This window comes from Salvia hispanica, chromosome 5 (genome assembly GCF_023119035.1).
Source record: "Salvia hispanica cultivar TCC Black 2014 chromosome 5, UniMelb_Shisp_WGS_1.0, whole genome shotgun sequence".
Classification (NCBI taxonomy): Eukaryota; Viridiplantae; Streptophyta; class Magnoliopsida; order Lamiales; family Lamiaceae; genus Salvia; species Salvia hispanica.
The window spans coordinates 34,478,087-34,494,518 of NC_062969.1; the positions used below are offsets into that span (position 1 = coordinate 34,478,087).

General features: G+C 34.7%; 2 protein-coding genes across 2 annotated transcripts; one reads left to right on the plus strand and one right to left on the minus strand.

Annotated features, from left to right (window-relative positions):
- The first annotated feature begins 3,117 nt into the window (after nucleotides 1-3,117).
- Nucleotides 3,118-11,614, plus strand: LOC125187915. Its single transcript, XM_048084575.1, has 8 exons — nucleotides 3,118-3,647; nucleotides 4,156-4,305; nucleotides 6,032-6,175; nucleotides 6,319-6,429; nucleotides 8,001-8,069; nucleotides 8,677-8,790; nucleotides 9,708-10,462; nucleotides 10,721-11,614. Exons 1-8 carry the CDS (start codon nucleotides 3,167-3,169, stop codon nucleotides 11,321-11,323), a joined length of 2,427 nt encoding a protein of 808 aa, XP_047940532.1. The 5' UTR covers nucleotides 3,118-3,166; the 3' UTR covers nucleotides 11,324-11,614.
- A 1,931-nt stretch (nucleotides 11,615-13,545) lies between these two features.
- Nucleotides 13,546-14,141, minus strand: LOC125189912. The gene is made up of 2 exons (XM_048087131.1): nucleotides 14,078-14,141; nucleotides 13,546-13,979 (listed from the first exon to the last, which is right to left on the minus strand). The coding sequence occupies exons 1-2, from the start codon at nucleotides 14,139-14,141 to the stop codon at nucleotides 13,546-13,548; spliced, it is 498 nt and encodes a 165-aa protein (XP_047943088.1).
- Between the last annotated feature and the right edge of the window lie 2,291 nt (nucleotides 14,142-16,432).

A 16,432-nucleotide genomic window follows, 5' to 3' on the forward strand; every position in this document is an offset into this window, starting at 1 on the left:
CTGTATTTTCTTTTGTCTTAGCTTCCACTATGAGTAGCTAAGTCTTTATTAGGGATATTTGTGAAGTTTGTATGGAATCCATAGGTTAAACCTTGATTTATGCTTATCTATCTCTTTTGTGGTGGTTTTGTTGGTTATTGGGCTTTTTCATTGTCTAATTTCTTAGCTAACAATTGGATGTCTTGTCTAATCATTGTCATTGAGAGATGCTTGGTTAGATTGTTAAATAATCAACAACTCCGTGCGTTTTATGTTATCCAGAGATGCATAGCTAGAGAGAGGACTTGGGTCCGTAGGTTTTAGGAGTCGGTCTTGAAGTGTAGGGAAGAGACTCCGACATTAGAGGCCGATCAACGCGTTAGATGCACCCGAGAGGGGGTCTAACCAATTAACCCGACCTTCCTAGCCACACATGAGACCCAATAGATGAGCATGATCCCTAGGTGAACACCCGTGACCCATACCAACAGATTCATATCCCTACCTCCCCAATTTGAGTGAAAACTACCCTTTATTTGCTTTAGTTTCCTAATTTGTTCTTATTTGCTTACTTGTTCTTTGATTTTAGTTAAGAAAAACCAAAAACCCCTTCTATTAGTCTAGATAGTGTTCAAAGTTGCATCGTAGTACTCAAGCCGGCATTTAGTCTTCGAGGGTCGATAATTTCAACTTGCCACGTACTACATACCCCATACACTTATGGGTGACATATTTATTTCAAATTTAGCACGGGTCACGCATCCACGTCAATAATTTACAGATCCACTCGACTTAAGTTCCAAATTAAGACATAGAGTCCGTATAAGAAATAGAGATAATATAGAGTTGGACATATAGTATTACTCTCTTAGTAAGTAATAATATTAAATTCATTAGTACACTAATTGTAATTATTAATATATTTTTTGTTTACCTTTATACTCGACAAAAAAGTATTTTTGGTCCATAGTATGCGTATATAATCTGTAATGTCTTTTGGAACCTAAATCTAATATTAATATAATATTATCATGATAAAACTGAATATTAATTTAAGGAGTGTGGTCGAGTGATATGGGACTCGTCCATCTTTAACCAAATAGTCAAGGGATCGATCCCTGCCTTTGGGTATAGAGCAGCTTTAAATCCTTGGACTAGTTGTCCGTTCCACCCATTGAGATGCCTACAAACCAGTCTCCGGATTAGTCACCGGGCCTACCGATAGACACCCTTGATGATTACATAAGGAAAAAAAAAACTAAATATTAAAAACAGCTCAACTAATTACTAAATTTGTGATATAGAACTTTTGGAACAGTTAAAAAATAGTAATGAAAAAAGCATTATCAAGTATAAATAATTATATTTATCAACCCATCTTAGTTTTGAAAAATATTTCATGACTTTTGTCCATTTGTTAAATTTGGCTATTGATTATTTAGTAGCCGATTGCAAAATAGTTGAAATGGAAGTACGCATAAGTGCTCTACTATCCTTACAATAATAAAATACTCTCCCATTATCTCATAGTAGAAGCGAAACTTTTCGGCACGGAATTTAAGAAAATAATATTGAGTGTGTTAAATAAATAGAATAAAGTAAAAAGTGAATAAAGTAGAGAGAGTAAAGTAAAAAAGAAAAAAGATACTATATATGGAAATGACTCAACTATGAGGCAATTTTTCGAAATAGACAAATGGCTCAACTATGAGGGAACAGAGGGAGTACTGATATTCGTTATTTAATACTTCCTCCGTCCGCGATTAGGAGTCCCGGTCACTTTTGCGCACCCGTTTTATAAAAATAATAAAAAATAGTTAAAGTGGATAAATGGTAAAGTAAGAGAGAGAATAATGTTGACAAGAGTCTACTCAACATTATTCTCTCTTTTACTTTACCATTTTTCCACTTTAACTATTTTTTATCATTTTTATAAAATAGGTGCGCAAAAGTGACCGGGACTCCTAATCGCAGACCGAGGGAGTATATAATATTAACAGTTAGTATTACTTTAATTTAAATTTCTGCACCGAATACGTGTGTATTATATAAATAGTATAGGTATGAATAACGTCATGGAGCATCGTTAAAGAAAAATTGTCCAAAATAAAGCTGATGAGAAACCAGCACTTTAATTATGTTCTGTGTCTTTATTTCCACAACAATAACTAAAACAAAAGAAAGGAATAATCGTGACTTTCATGCTCCTTTTGTGAGGGACACTGCATTATATCTGACGGGGACCAAATCTCCTGGATCGTTAGATATTAAATCAGAAGAAGAAAAAAAAGGAAGATAATTTGAGCAACTAAATTCTACTATTTCACATAATAATTTGATCATATGAACTTTTAAATAATCACCGGCCTGCTTGTTCATGGAGACAATGTGGTAAAGCTAAATTCCAAATCTTAATTTCCTCCAGAGAGGATAAGATATTCGAACAGTACCTCAACTTTATATATTTAATCACAGTTCAAATTTAGTCAGATTGTTTTAAGAAGAAAAATTGTAAGGAGGATTAGCATTTTAATTAAATTATAAAAACTTTTATTCTAGTTCTATATCGATTTGAAAACCATCTCCATATTGACTTGTTGATCATATTGTCTCATCTATATATTAATGCTTCATTTTTTTTTTTATTCCAACTAATAAATGTCCCATTTCACTTTTATTATTTTAGTAGATGGACATCACATTCTCTTACCTTATTTCACTCACATTTAATTTATTATAAAACTAATTAATACTCCCTGCATGGTTTCTTTTTTGAGATGTCCTGCTCTAAATGACACATTTTTTAAAAATGAAACATCACTCTCTCTACTTTTTCTCTCTTATTTTATTCTCTCCACTTAACTTATAAAACACCACTACATAAAATCATGTGTTGAATAAGAAATGTTCCACTTAAAATATGATTGGGGGAGTATATAAAAGTAGGACCCAAAATACATTAATTTTACTATCCATTTTTGTGTTCATAAAATCAAATAATTTCTTAAAACCCAAGCCGATCAATCATGAGACATTTAATCATGAACGGACAGATTATAAGATTATCTTTCCTCTTTAGAGGATTTTTAAGGACGTGATGAGTGACCTATTTCTACATAAACTTGAGACAATGCCTCCTCTGAGTTCAGCAAGAGTGATTGAGATTGAGGAAGAGAGAAAAGAAAAAATGATGGATCCATTCCAAAGCCTATTCCAAAACGTGATGAAAAGCAAGTGGGAGGAAGTGATCCAATCATACGAAGGGGATGAAGGATTGCACACCGCGAAGATCACGAGCTCCTGCGACACGGCGCTGCACATAGCCATCTCCAACGGCGAGGTGTCCGTGGTCGAGCGCCTCGTTGCCATCGTCTACCAAACCAAAGGCGCCCTCTCGTCTCAGAACGAGCTCGGGAACACGCCTCTTCACCTCGCTGCCTATCTCGGCGACGCCAAGATGTGCCACTGCATCGCAAGCCGCGACACGAGGCTCATGGGGATCCGCAACCACGACAAGGAGACGCCTTTCTTCCTGGCCGTGCGCCACGGCAGGAAGGGCGCGTTTTATGCAATGCACTCGATTTGTGTGGGAGATGAAGGCTACACCTATAGTAGGGGCAGAGAAGGAGAGACTATTTTGCATTCCGCCATCTATGGAGAGTATTTTGGTAATACTTTTGTTTTTCGTGAAATGTTATTCATTTTATTTTATTTTTTTTCATTTTTGGAAAGTGGAGCCTAGTTTTTACTAACTTTTTACACTCACATTCTATTATAAAATTAATATATATAAATGTGGAATCCACGTTCCACTGACTTTTTTCACTAACTTTTCTTCACATTTCTTAAAACTCGCGCCGAGATTGATATAGACAACATTTCACAGACGGAGGAAGTACTATCTCATTTTTGTTTGGTATTCCATCTATTCCATAGTAATGGAGTAATTTCCCTTTTTAGTAAAAGTCAATACATTTTTTTTCACTTACTTTACTTTCATTTACTTTATTCTCTCTTAATTTATTCTTCATTTACTTAACTTACTTAACACAATTTTCTTAAATCGTGAGCCGAAAAAGAAACGTCTACACATTGCAGAATGGAGAGAGTACTAATTTAGAGTCAGTGATGAAATAATTGAGGTGGAATTTGATTAATTTTGTGACTTATTTGCAGATTTGGCTTTTGATATAATAACACACTACGACAAGCTTGTGAACGCCGTGAACGAGAACGGTGTGTCGCCGCTACATATTCTAGCAAACAAGCCATCTGCATTTAGAAGTGGAAGCCAAATTAGAGGCATTGATAAACTCATCTATCATTGTGAGTCTTTTCTTTAATTAAAAGAACAACTTTTCTTTAATTAAAAGAACGACCAATCAGGAGCGGAGCTAGAAATTTATAGGGAGAGGGGCAAATTTACATATAAGGGGATTTTAAGAATTTGAGGTGTGGCATTTAATGAGAAATTTAAAAAATATATATAAAATAACATACACATGAATATGAAAATATGAGGTGGGGCAATTGCCCCTCTTTTAATACATGTAAATCCGCCCCTGCAACCAATCTAGTATAGTAAGATCTCTGCTACAATTATTAATTTCCATGTTCGACATTAAGAACCCCTTTATAATTTATATTATCCCTTCATTCCACCATAAGAGTCACACTTTGCTATTTTGGTTCGTCTCAATAGGAGTCACACTCTGCTATTTTGGTATGTCCCGCAATTAGAGTCATACTTCTTTTTTACTATAAATGGTAAGTATGACTCATATTTCATTAACTCACTTAACTCACATTTTATTATAAAATCAATATAAAAAATGGGTCTTATATTCCACTAACTTTTTCAAATCACTATTTTTTACTTTTCTTAAAACATGTGCTCACAAGAATGACTCCTATTATGGGTCGAAGAGAATGCTATTTTGGTGCATCTATCAATAGCATTTGATATCACTTTTTTCTATAAATAGTACGCATACATACCATGCATACTACTAATTCATTACAAAATTAATGTAGTACTCTGTCCTTTTTTTAAGATTTTCACTTTTTTTTTTAATTTATTTCATTTAAGAGGTCCACTTTTTATATTTGAAAATAAATCTATCTTTCTTCTTTCTTCTTTCTTCTAATTAAAATATTCAACTATCTTATTTCTTTCTTCTTATTCCACCTAACAATTCTCCTAAAATTTCATTCCATTCAAGAATGTGGACATCTTGAATGGAACAGAGGAAGTATAAAATTTGAGACTAACTTTTACTTACTCATATTTCTTTAAACTTTGTGTCGAAGGAAAGGGATTTATAATCTTGCACAGAGGGAGTAATTCTCAATAACGCGCGGTTGTATAGGAGAGGAAATTGGACATGTTATGTTATTTTTGTTTTCTATTTATTTGTATACATAAGATGTGAAAAACATAAAATTGCGTAACGATGATATTATACAACAGTAAAAAACGAACCAATGACTTATATAGGGTTTTAGTTCTTTTTTTTTCAACTACGTTGGATATTGTTATACTTCATTTTTGTTAAATTTAACAACAATAGATAGGAGTGGAGTTGGGTTTATAAGTGTACTGTCCTCCATCTATCCCAAAGAAGATTACCTCTTCCTTGAACGGCATGGAAATTTATACAATTTTATTTTGTGTGTGAAGTGAAGCGTGTAAAGTAAGAGATAGAATAAAGTAGAAATAAATCTGTTTCCATTTTTAGTAATGGGTCATCTTGGTTAGGACAAACCAAAAAAAAAAGTGAGTCATCTTTAATGAGACGGAGGGAGTACCTAGTTTTACTATATCCTTTATGTGATTGAGATTAATTGTGTTAGTTAATTCAAGTGGAGCTCGTTTTATTCATTTAAAATTGAGCCACTTTATTTGATTTTAAACTGTTTATCTTTAAGAGAATGGGTCTGAATTTATGAGGATATATGGTTAAAGCATTTGGTGAATGAATTAGTATTCTTAAAGACTTGATGTTTATATAAAGAGTGTTTAGCATGGAATATTAATCCTTGTGAAATTAAGGCATATTTGTGGATGAGCTTGAGCATAAGATGATGCACAATGAAGCAGTGAATCTTCAATATAGGGAAGATTCGAATTATCCAGAGAATTATCACACCTGCCTCATTACCTACAATTTACTCTGGGGTATACTGCGTGTACTATGTAAGTATACATTACATTGCTTTCCTATTTATAGTACTATATATTCTAATTATCCAAAAAATTATACTCCTATTAGTAATTGATTTTGGCACACCTTAATCCTTTATTATCTTCATTTAGAGATTTGATTCTTGTTAATGCAGTGGGTCACAGCCGCCAGAAATTTGCACACGATGAAGAAAATATAAAACACCATAAACAAGTGGTCCAAATTCATCAAGAAGAAGAGGAAGAGATTCCAAAAGGCTTTCTAAGTTAGTATTCACAACATATTCTTTATTTAAAAATTTTTATTCTTTGATTGCAATAAAAAATAAAAATCATCAATTTTTATTTTCATTGAGTTTTATATATTTTGCATGATAAATAACCTATATTCTGCTGTCGGAAAATTTGAATTTCAGTACAAAATTAAATGTATAAGTTTTAAAATAGGGATATGATCGGTTGATAACTATCTTAAATTGATAACTGACATGTCAACAAGCTACGTTATACTCCCTCCGTTCCACGATAGTTAAGTCATTTCATTTTCTACACTCATTTTAGAAAAATGATAATCCCTCCGTCCACAAAAAATAGGGCACATTTACCATTTTTGGCTATCCACAAAAAATATAGCACATTCATTAATGGAAAATTTTCAACAAATAATACCCCTACACATCATTCCACTAACACTACTTCTCATTTACTTTTTCTCCTTCTCTCTTACTTTTTTCCCTTCTCTCTTACTTTACCAATTCTACATTAAAACTCATGTCATACACAAATTGCCCTACTTTTTGTGGACGGATGGAGTAATAAATAGTTAAGGTGGAGATAAAGTAAAGTAAGAGAGTGAATAATGTACATAAGTGTCTTATCTACATTATTCTTTCTTTTACTTTACTTTTTCTCTGTCTTAACTAGTATATTTATTACATATTTTCAAAACGAGTGCAGAAAATGAATGGCTCAACTACCCGGAACGGAGGGAGTAGATGTCAACTGATTAGGACTGGCAATTTTTGGCAAGACACGATAACACGACACGAACCCACACGAAATTAATGGGTATGTGTCAAAGCTTATTGGGTTCGTGTCCTTATTGTGTCGACACGATAACAACACGAAAATTTCGTGTCATGTTCGTGTTACACGTTAAGAAATAATATTAATGTATTATAGTATTATTAATTTTTTATTTATTTTAAAATTTTAAATTTAAATTTAAAATTTAATATTAAAAATAATATTAATATATTATAATATTATTATTATTATGTCGTTATTGTGTCATGTCATATATGTGTTGTTATCGTGTCGTGTTGACCCGAAGTGGTTCATGTCGTTAATGGGTTCGTCGTGATCATGTCTGGGGGTAGCGGGTCGTATTCGTGTTCGTATTTGGAGTTTTTTTAATGGGTCGTGTTCGTGTTTGTTATCGTGTCGTGTCGTTATCGTGTCGACACGATAACGACACAACACGCATGATTTGCCAACCCTACAACTTATCATATTTCTATGTCAACTAAATATAGTTGACAGATGTATGTCTTCGTGTAGATATTCATAATATAGATTTTTGACATAGTTGTCCGTTATCAATTTAAAATAGCTGTCAACCTAATATGACTCTAAATATTTATAAAACATGGGAAAAACTAATATTTTTGTCAAAATTGGTAGCAATTTGTTTTGCACTTAACCCTAATCAGAATGACTATACTCTTTTTATGTTACTTCAGAAATTTTGTCCATTTCATTTTATTAAAACTAGGCATGATATACTCGATAGTTTCATCAGTATTAGTCCTATGATTGATTTAATTTTGCTCCTCAGGGTATGTCTTGTGTGGAAGAAGGAGTGCAAATGCAGAGCGCCACCAATTTGAAGGGTATAATAAACAAGGTAGATTTAAGTTGTGCATAAAAAAATCTTTTTATTTTCAAAATATTAGTAGGAGTATTTCATATGTCCTTCATACCATATATTTATTGTGAATGTGTATGTGGGTATGATATTAATACAGAACTATTTTTTAAATGAACTAAGAATGACTTTATATGTTTAATCATAATGGCTTATTTGTTTTGGTTATGCGTTAGTGTTTTTCCTTTAACACGACCTTGTATGTGCGCGCAGCGCGCATATTTTATATTGTTACATAGTTAATCCTTTTCTAATATTTAAGTACAATAAATCCAAAATTATATACTCCTTTTTGTCCCAACTAAGATTGATACATTTTCCTTTCAAGTTTATCTCAACCAAGATGAACACACTTCTATTTTTGATAACTTTTTCTCTGCAATTAATATATTCAATCACTTTTTTCTCTCTTCAATTATAAAATTCAACTCTCTTTCGCTCTCTATTTAATACTTACGCCTATCACTTTTCTGTTTAATTAACCAATTTAATCAACAACTCCTAAAATCTTGAGTCGATTAAGAAATGTGTCATCTTAGCTAAGACGGAGGGAGTACTAAACTATTTTAATTTGTTCGATCTGCAGAGGAGACAACCAAACGCAAGGCCCAAGGACATGAATTCCTTCCCAAGAACTACATCAATTGTTTTAACTTTGTCAAGTTAATATCCAAAGCAATGCTGGTAATCCTTGGATTAGGTAAGCTTCTCCACTCTTTGTATTTCAGGTACCTTAGTTTTCTATTCAAAATACAAGAATTTTCGTTTTTTTGGGTTAAGAAATACACAAATCAATTGATTGAATTTCCAGTAGCAAGGTTCAAGTAAAATATTAACTTATATGGTGATATTTAGCCGAATCAATACAAAAATGAGATTGGGGAAAAAATGGTGAAAGCAGTGTTAGGAATGATGTGTAGGGTTATTATTTGTTTAAAACTTTCCAAATTTAGAATTGATCTAATTTTGGTGAACACCTCAAAATGGCAAAATTAGTCCTTTTTTTTTGGACGGAATGAGTATATTTTTAAGGGGATGAGTCACAAAAATCATGAACTTAATTTGACCGCAATTCGATATTTTCTATGAACTTTAAATGTGATTGGTAATGTCACCAACTTTAGACTTTTTGTGAATTTCCAAATTCTGCCTATTAAAATGGTGTCCGTATAATTATTTTAAGAAAATACACTCCACATCACCCTTTCTCTTCCACCATGAGTAAAAATTTAATAGTCGGTGTGGTATGTCCAACCATTCACGATTGCAGAAATATTCTCTATTCTTTTGTCTCTTGATAAACTATGAATTTATACAATCATATGACCAAAAGCCGCCACGTTGACTTTAATTCGGCTAGAAAGAATCGAGTCGGGTTGGGCTGAGAAATTCGTACAAAGTCCAAAATTGATGACATTCCGACCACATTTAAAGTTCATGAAAAATACGAGATGTCAGCCAAAGTTTGTACTTTTGCAACTATTACCCCTATTTCAAAATGTGCATTGATTGACATTTATATGCAATTGATATATTGGGAGCAGGTTTATTTTTTTTTGAGTTGGTTTAAGATGGAACAAGTTCTAACTGATTCCAATAAATATGATTGTTATCAAGGCTCAAAATCAGTGGATAAGATTAAAGAAAAGAAGACAAAGCATATTTGGTCAATGCAAATCATGGAGAAACTATTAGATGCTGCCTCTTCATACCAATATGAATACAATGGAAAGCGCCCCAGCGTTCTACCCCATGGAAAAAGCACCCAAATCATTCCTCCCACCCACCCCGAGGTCGAAGGCGACATCGACCCGACTAAGCTTGATTATGATGCTGATAATGATGGTGGTGGTGGTGCTGGTGCTGGTGCTGGTGCGGAGGAGGAGGCCGCAGCTGAAAATCCAAAGGCCACGAAGGGGGAGGAGAGATTAGAATGCGGAAAATGCAAGGAAATGGTGTGCTCGGTGTTGGGGTCGTTGGGATTGTTGAAGAACAACGCGGCATTGAAGGCGCTGTGCTCCAAGGGGAAGGGGAGCACGGCCCTCGACATGGAGAAGAAGGAGACGCCGATACTGATCGCGGCCAGGAGTGGGGTGGTGGAGATGGTGGAGGGGATTTTGGAGCGGTTTCCTGTGGCCATCCATGACATGAATGTTGAAAAGAAGAATGTGGTTTTGCTGTCTGTGGAGCATCGCCAGCCTCATGTGTACAAGTATTTGCTTGATAGGAAGATGATGAAGGATACAATTTTTAGGAAGACTGATAAGAATGAGAATAGTGCATTGCATCTTGCTGCTAGGTTTGGTGAGTATAAGCCCTGGCTCATTCCCGGTGACGCTCTACAGATGCAGTGGGAGATCAAGTGGTACGAGGTACGGATCCTACCTTGGTGTTTCTAAATACATCACTTATGCTTGAATTACAAAACGTCTTGAATTTTGGTCAAATGAAAGCGTCTCCGAATTACAAAACATTAATGTGTAGTGGACAGTTGTGTCTCCAACTTAAAAGACGTCTTGGTCATTTTTCAAACTTTTGTGTTGTTATAAGATAAGTCAGTATATTGTAGTGACAACAGAACAAGACCACTCTAATTTCAGTTTGGATTCCGTTTCTGATGGGTACTGCAGTTTGTGAAGAATTCGATGCCGCTTCACTTCTTTCCAAGGTACAACAAAGAGTCGAAAACCCCAAAGGAAATATTCAACGAGACACACGAAGAGCTGGCAAAGCAGGGCGGGGCATGGCTCATCAGCACCTCCCAGTCATGCTCGGTAGTGGCGGCTCTGATTGCAACGGTGGCCTTTGCCACCTCGGCCACAGTCCCGGGGGGAGTGAAGGGCGACAACAGCGGGACCCCAACCTTGCAAAACCAGCCGGCGTTTAGCGTGTTCGCCATATCCTCGCTGGTGGCCCTGTGCTTCTCGGTGACCTCGGTGATCATGTTCCTGGCCATTCTGACATCCAGGTTCCAAGAGAAAGACTTCGGCGCTGACCTGCCTAGAAAGTTGCTGATTGGGCTTACGTCGCTCTTCATCTCGATAGGTTCCATGCTGATATCATTCTGCGCAGGCCATTTCTTCGTCCTCAAAAATAAGCTGAAATACGCAGCATTCCCCTTGTATGCCATAACCTGCTTGCCGGTAACATTCTTCGCCATCAACCAGTTCCCTTTGTATTTTGATCTCATTTGGGCTACCATTCGGAAAATACCCCAGCGAAGTTCTAAGTGATATATACAACTCCATTAGGCTCGTCTTTGTGAGTTAATTGAAGAGAATCAAAAATGGAGTTTTATATTTCTATTTTAAGAAATGTTTTATGTAGAGTGAAAATTTGGAAAAGAAAAATATGTCACCTAGAATAAGACAAAAGTGTTATTTCCAAAGTCATATATTTGGAAGTTATACTGTATGTGATCAAGTATATACTGTGAGTTTTTAATAGGAAAATCCAATGTGTAATAGTCGTCACTCTTGAGTGACTTTGATGATGTATTTTTTGAATTGATGTCATGCGTTGTGAAATTAATGTATTTAAATATTTGTTGATGTGCTCGTATGTCATAGTGGTGATTGTATTCTCATAGTCATAAAATTAAAATTAGTTGTTTTGAGGACAGATCTCTCAAAACTTGACACTACTTCAATACGCAATTAAACATACCCTCGTTCCGACTAAGATGACTCCTTTCTTTGGTGATACAGGATTTTATGCAGTTTTATTATGTGTATTAAATGAAAAGAGTAAAATAAGAAAGAAAGAATAAAGTGGAGATATAATATGTTTCTATTTTTATTAATAAATCATCTCAATTGGAAGAAAAAAAAAAAAAAAAAAAAAAAAATAGATTATTTCAATAAGACTGAGGGAGTATAATTTTTTTATTTCAGAGACACTGAAAGTTTGCCCATGCCCTTAGTTAGTGCCAACTTGAAGAGAGAGATTTTGAAGGCACAAAAAATGGTGCTTTCTAGCCTTCTAGGATTCTCTCTCATAATGGATATCTATACTCTATACTAATCTAAAGGGATAGTTTATTAAAAAGATATTTTTGCCCTTTTTGAAGGGAAAATGTAAAGCTATGTATTTACCTTTTTGGTCATCTATCTATACAATCAAAATAGAAGCTGACTGTGTAATTCATTGTTTTTTTTTTCCAACTTCAAAAATAAAATCAAATTAGAAATGTAGATGAATGGCCATGCGGCACTGTTTTGCAGAAAAATTATCTCTGTTGGGCAAACAAAAAACAGATATCAAATGCAGAAAAAATAGCTTCTTCGAGAAGTTTAAGACACTTATATAGATACACAATTAATTGAATCTGCATTTTTTTTTACTGATTTTCTGATATTTTTTATTTTTGATTGCAGCATAGCAGGGTGCTTGAAATCCAGCGACAGCTCCGATGAGAGGGTGGCAAGGCTGCTGGAGACGAGGCTGTGGCGGCAGCGGCTGGCTGAGAGAAATGAGCGATCCGGAGCAAAGGAGATGGGGAGGAAAGTTGAGAAGACGAAAAAGAAGAGGAAGGAGAGAGAAGTACGACGGCGGCGGAGGATTCATTCAAAGATCCGATCTTTATCCGCTGGAGCATGCGGCGGCGGTGGCACGGCTGGGTGTTGAAGGAACACAAGCCCGCTAGAACATGCGGCGAGGTGAGTGAGTAGAGATGTGGAGGCGCTACTTTAGGGATAGTGTATTAATTAGGTGTAGACGAAAATTGCATTGTATATTTGTATGTATAGGTATTACTTTGGGCTTGCTGTATTAAATCTAATAATGAGCTAGCTTAGTGTATTAGTTTGGGCTTTTAATAATACAGAATTCTATAATTAAATTTTTTTTATTTAATTAGAATTTTTATTAAGTTTTATACATCAGGCTAAAGGGGAGTGTTAGGATGTCATTACCTCTTAAAGTAACACCATACCACCATTCCTAGCAATCATTTGCACACGTGGACGAATAATCAACTGCCATGTAGCAATAAAAAAAAGTTCAAGGATAAAAAAAACGGTCAGCAATATTTTATACACTATACAACAATATTTCTCGGACAACAATATCCAACATGCTAGACAGCAATCTATAGATTGTTGTCTAGCGTATTGAATATTGTTGTGTATCGTTTATAATATTGTTGTATATGATTTTAACACAAACCTCAGGCTATATCATGTAGAGTAAAGGCCAAATGTGGTCCCTAACATATGACCGTTTTATCAATTTGGTCTTTAACATTATCTTTTTGATTATTTGGTCCCTCACAAATAAACTCGGATTTGAATCGGTCCTCACTTAACAGAACCGTTTATTTTACACTGTCAACGTTATTTAAAATAAAAACATTAATTAAAATGGTAGATGCCGGAGAGATTATCGTCGCTATTTCTTCGGTAGACTCCTTGCTGCTGCTCCTCCAGCGTCAGCCGCTGCAGATCCTGAATCTGCTCTAGATCGGATCCATCGCAATTGACCGCTCATCATGTGCTTGAAGGAACACCGGATCCTCCATCTCCGGAGCTCTCCCCATCATCTGTTGTTGAATTGGTGGTTGCGGCGCCATTGCATTCGCTTTCTCAAATCCAAACAGGAAATCGGCGTTACTAGACGGCGGCTGCGGCTGAGGAGCCGCTGCCGCCACCGTATGCGGCTGCGCAGTGACAATCGGCGCAGAATTCAACGCCTCCACGAACCTCTCCTTCTCCGATTTAACATCATCGGAGCCGAAGCTCCTAGTCGACGAGCTCAAGCTCTGATTCAGCGTCGGAAAAATGAAAATCCTCAGGCGCGTCGGCTTCGGCAATATCCGGTACAACCGCTCATCCAGATCGTCGTCGTTCGTGACGGAAATCAACGCGTCGAGATCTTCCCCGAGAGCTGGTACTTGAACGAGATGCTCTCGCAATCGCAGAGTGCGGTGAGCTTGGGGAGCAGAGAGCCGAATTTGATGCTGCAATCCACGATGAGGATCTTCGTCTCGCCTCCGATGTACGAGAGCTGGTTATCGTGAGGGCGCGGGTGGATCTTCCCGCCGTAGCTGCACATGAACTTGACCTTGTAATTCGGCGGCGACCGATTCCCCTAGAATCCTCCCACGACGGCGGATTCTCGAAGTCGATCTCGCGAGAGCGGAGTTGGAGGAGTCGCCGGATCTATTTTTTAGATGTCAAAAACTGATTAGATGTCATTGACCGTTAGTTTTAGACGGTTCTGTTAAGTGAGAACCGATTCGGATCCGAGTTTATTTGTGAGAGACCAAATAATAAAAAAGATAATGTTAAGCACCAAATTGATAAAACGGTCATATGTTAGGGACCACATTTGGCATTTACTCTATCATGTAATTGTATGCATCATTTTTAATTTTTTTTATTTATGTATATTAATTTAAGAAAATATGTGTAAATTATTTATATTTATAAATAAATTTTCAATATATATGTTAATATATTTAGAGTGAGACATCCTAAAAAGAAAAATGTGGCAATTAGCACGGGAGAGAGAACATTAATTATTAAGTTATAAATGTAATTTAGTATTTTTTGATATGATTGTTATAAAATATTTTTTTATTTTATTATAATATTCATAGTGATATATGCTGCTTATTATTATATTATTAAATAATTAGTATAACCATTACAAATTTATAACTTTTACTTAGTAATTCAAAACATATTTAAAGAAATGCTTACATCACTTAACATTCCTGAGGGAAACATATCAACTAATGGTTTTTAAGTATAATAATTTTTTTTTTGTCATTTTAGTTTATTAATTGAGACTGTTAACTTAATTCTAAAATTTATGTTTTTAGTTATACTTCTTCCGTCCCGGATTAAGAGTCACTTATTATTATGGAAAGTGTTGAAATGTGTAATAAATGAAGTGAGATGATGGAGTGTTTAATAAATGAAGTGAGATGGTGGAGTGTGTAATAAACGAAATGAGCTGATTGAAGGTGGATCCCTTTTGACTTTTTAATTTTTGTGTTGGTTTATTTTAATGTGGATAATGACATTTTGATGTAATTTTGATGAATAATGGGATAAAATTATAGTATGACCAAATATGGAAATTCTAAATGTAACTCTTAAACTATGACAAAAAGTGACTCTTAATCTGGGACGGATGGAGTAATTGCAATTTCAAATTTTATAAACTACTGGTTAGTTATTGTTTTTCTTATGTTTTTGTTTGCATTCATAAATACTTATATTTTATTAATCAAAACTGATGAACTATTTATTTGTTCAAATAGTTTACTTTTTTTTTCTTTTATAAATAGTAGTATTACATTTTTCTTTATTTGTATGCCTCATTCTATTTCATCCACACATCTCTTTTATTATTTCTTTAATTTTATACTACTACACTCATATCAAATATTTAAATAGTATACAATCATCTGCTAAAATATGAAATGTTTCATTGAGAGTGAGTTGAGAGAAGTACAAATATCTTTTTGTTGTTTATAATATTACAAATACTTATTTTAATTAGTTCTTATCTGTAAATATATTTTTATACTTATTTACTCTATATTCTTTATATTAAGTTAATATATCTTCATTATATGAAAATCTTTTATCATGTGCATAGCACATGTGTTAACACTAGTAATGTTTAATGCTTCACTTTCTTATTTCAAATGAAATCAGAATTTCCAAAAGGGATATTGACATAAAGTTATTTATCACACCTTAAGATGTACTCTCTCTGTCCGTGAATAAGAGTCTCATTTTTCCATTTTAGTCCGTCCGCGAATAGAAGTCCCAATTCACTTTTACCATAAATGGTAATAGGGTCCCACCTTCCACTAACGCATTCCACTCACATTTATTTAAAACTAATATATACAAGTATGACCCATGTTCCACTAACTTTTTTTCCACTCATTTTTCTTAACATTTCTTAAAACTCATGCCACCAAGAAATGAGACTCCTAATGACAGACGGAGGGAGTAATGTGCAAGATTATGTTTACCCTTTTCCGACGAGGGAGAGAATGGCAGTCTATTACACACACACAGAGATAACGAGAGGCCGAACTATGTAAATACTCCCTCAATCCTATAATCTGTCATACTTTTCTTTAGTTTGTCCCACAAAGAATGTAAAATTTCCATATTTGGAAAAAATTGTCACATTATTAAAAATATACTATTATTTTCTTTCACCACTTAACACATGAAACATCTCCTAAAATCTTGTGTCATTATCCAAATATGTCATCTTATAAAACGGAGTGAGTACTAAACAGCCATCACACGATGCGCATGTAGTTAGATAATGGATAACATACATCACAGCAGCAATCAAGAATATCATGCAGC

Bases quoted from the DNA above. Each gene is read 5' to 3' on its own strand.
- LOC125189912 (XM_048087131.1), bottom strand. From the start codon at position 14,141: ATGTGCAGCTACGGCGGGAAGATCCACCCGCGCCCTCACGATAACCAG. The intron at 13,980-14,077 runs GCGAGACGAAGA...ATCTCGTTCAAG, and splicing joins CCAGCTCTCGTACATCGGAG to TACCAGCTCTCGGGGAAGAT.
- LOC125187915 (XM_048084575.1), top strand. From the start codon at position 3,167: ATGATGGATCCATTCCAAAGCCTATTCCAAAACGTGATGAAAAGCAAG. The intron at 4,306-6,031 runs GTGAGTCTTTTC...TGTGAAATTAAG, and splicing joins TGATAAACTCATCTATCATT to GCATATTTGTGGATGAGCTT. The intron at 6,430-8,000 runs GTTAGTATTCAC...TTTGCTCCTCAG, and splicing joins GATTCCAAAAGGCTTTCTAA to GGTATGTCTTGTGTGGAAGA.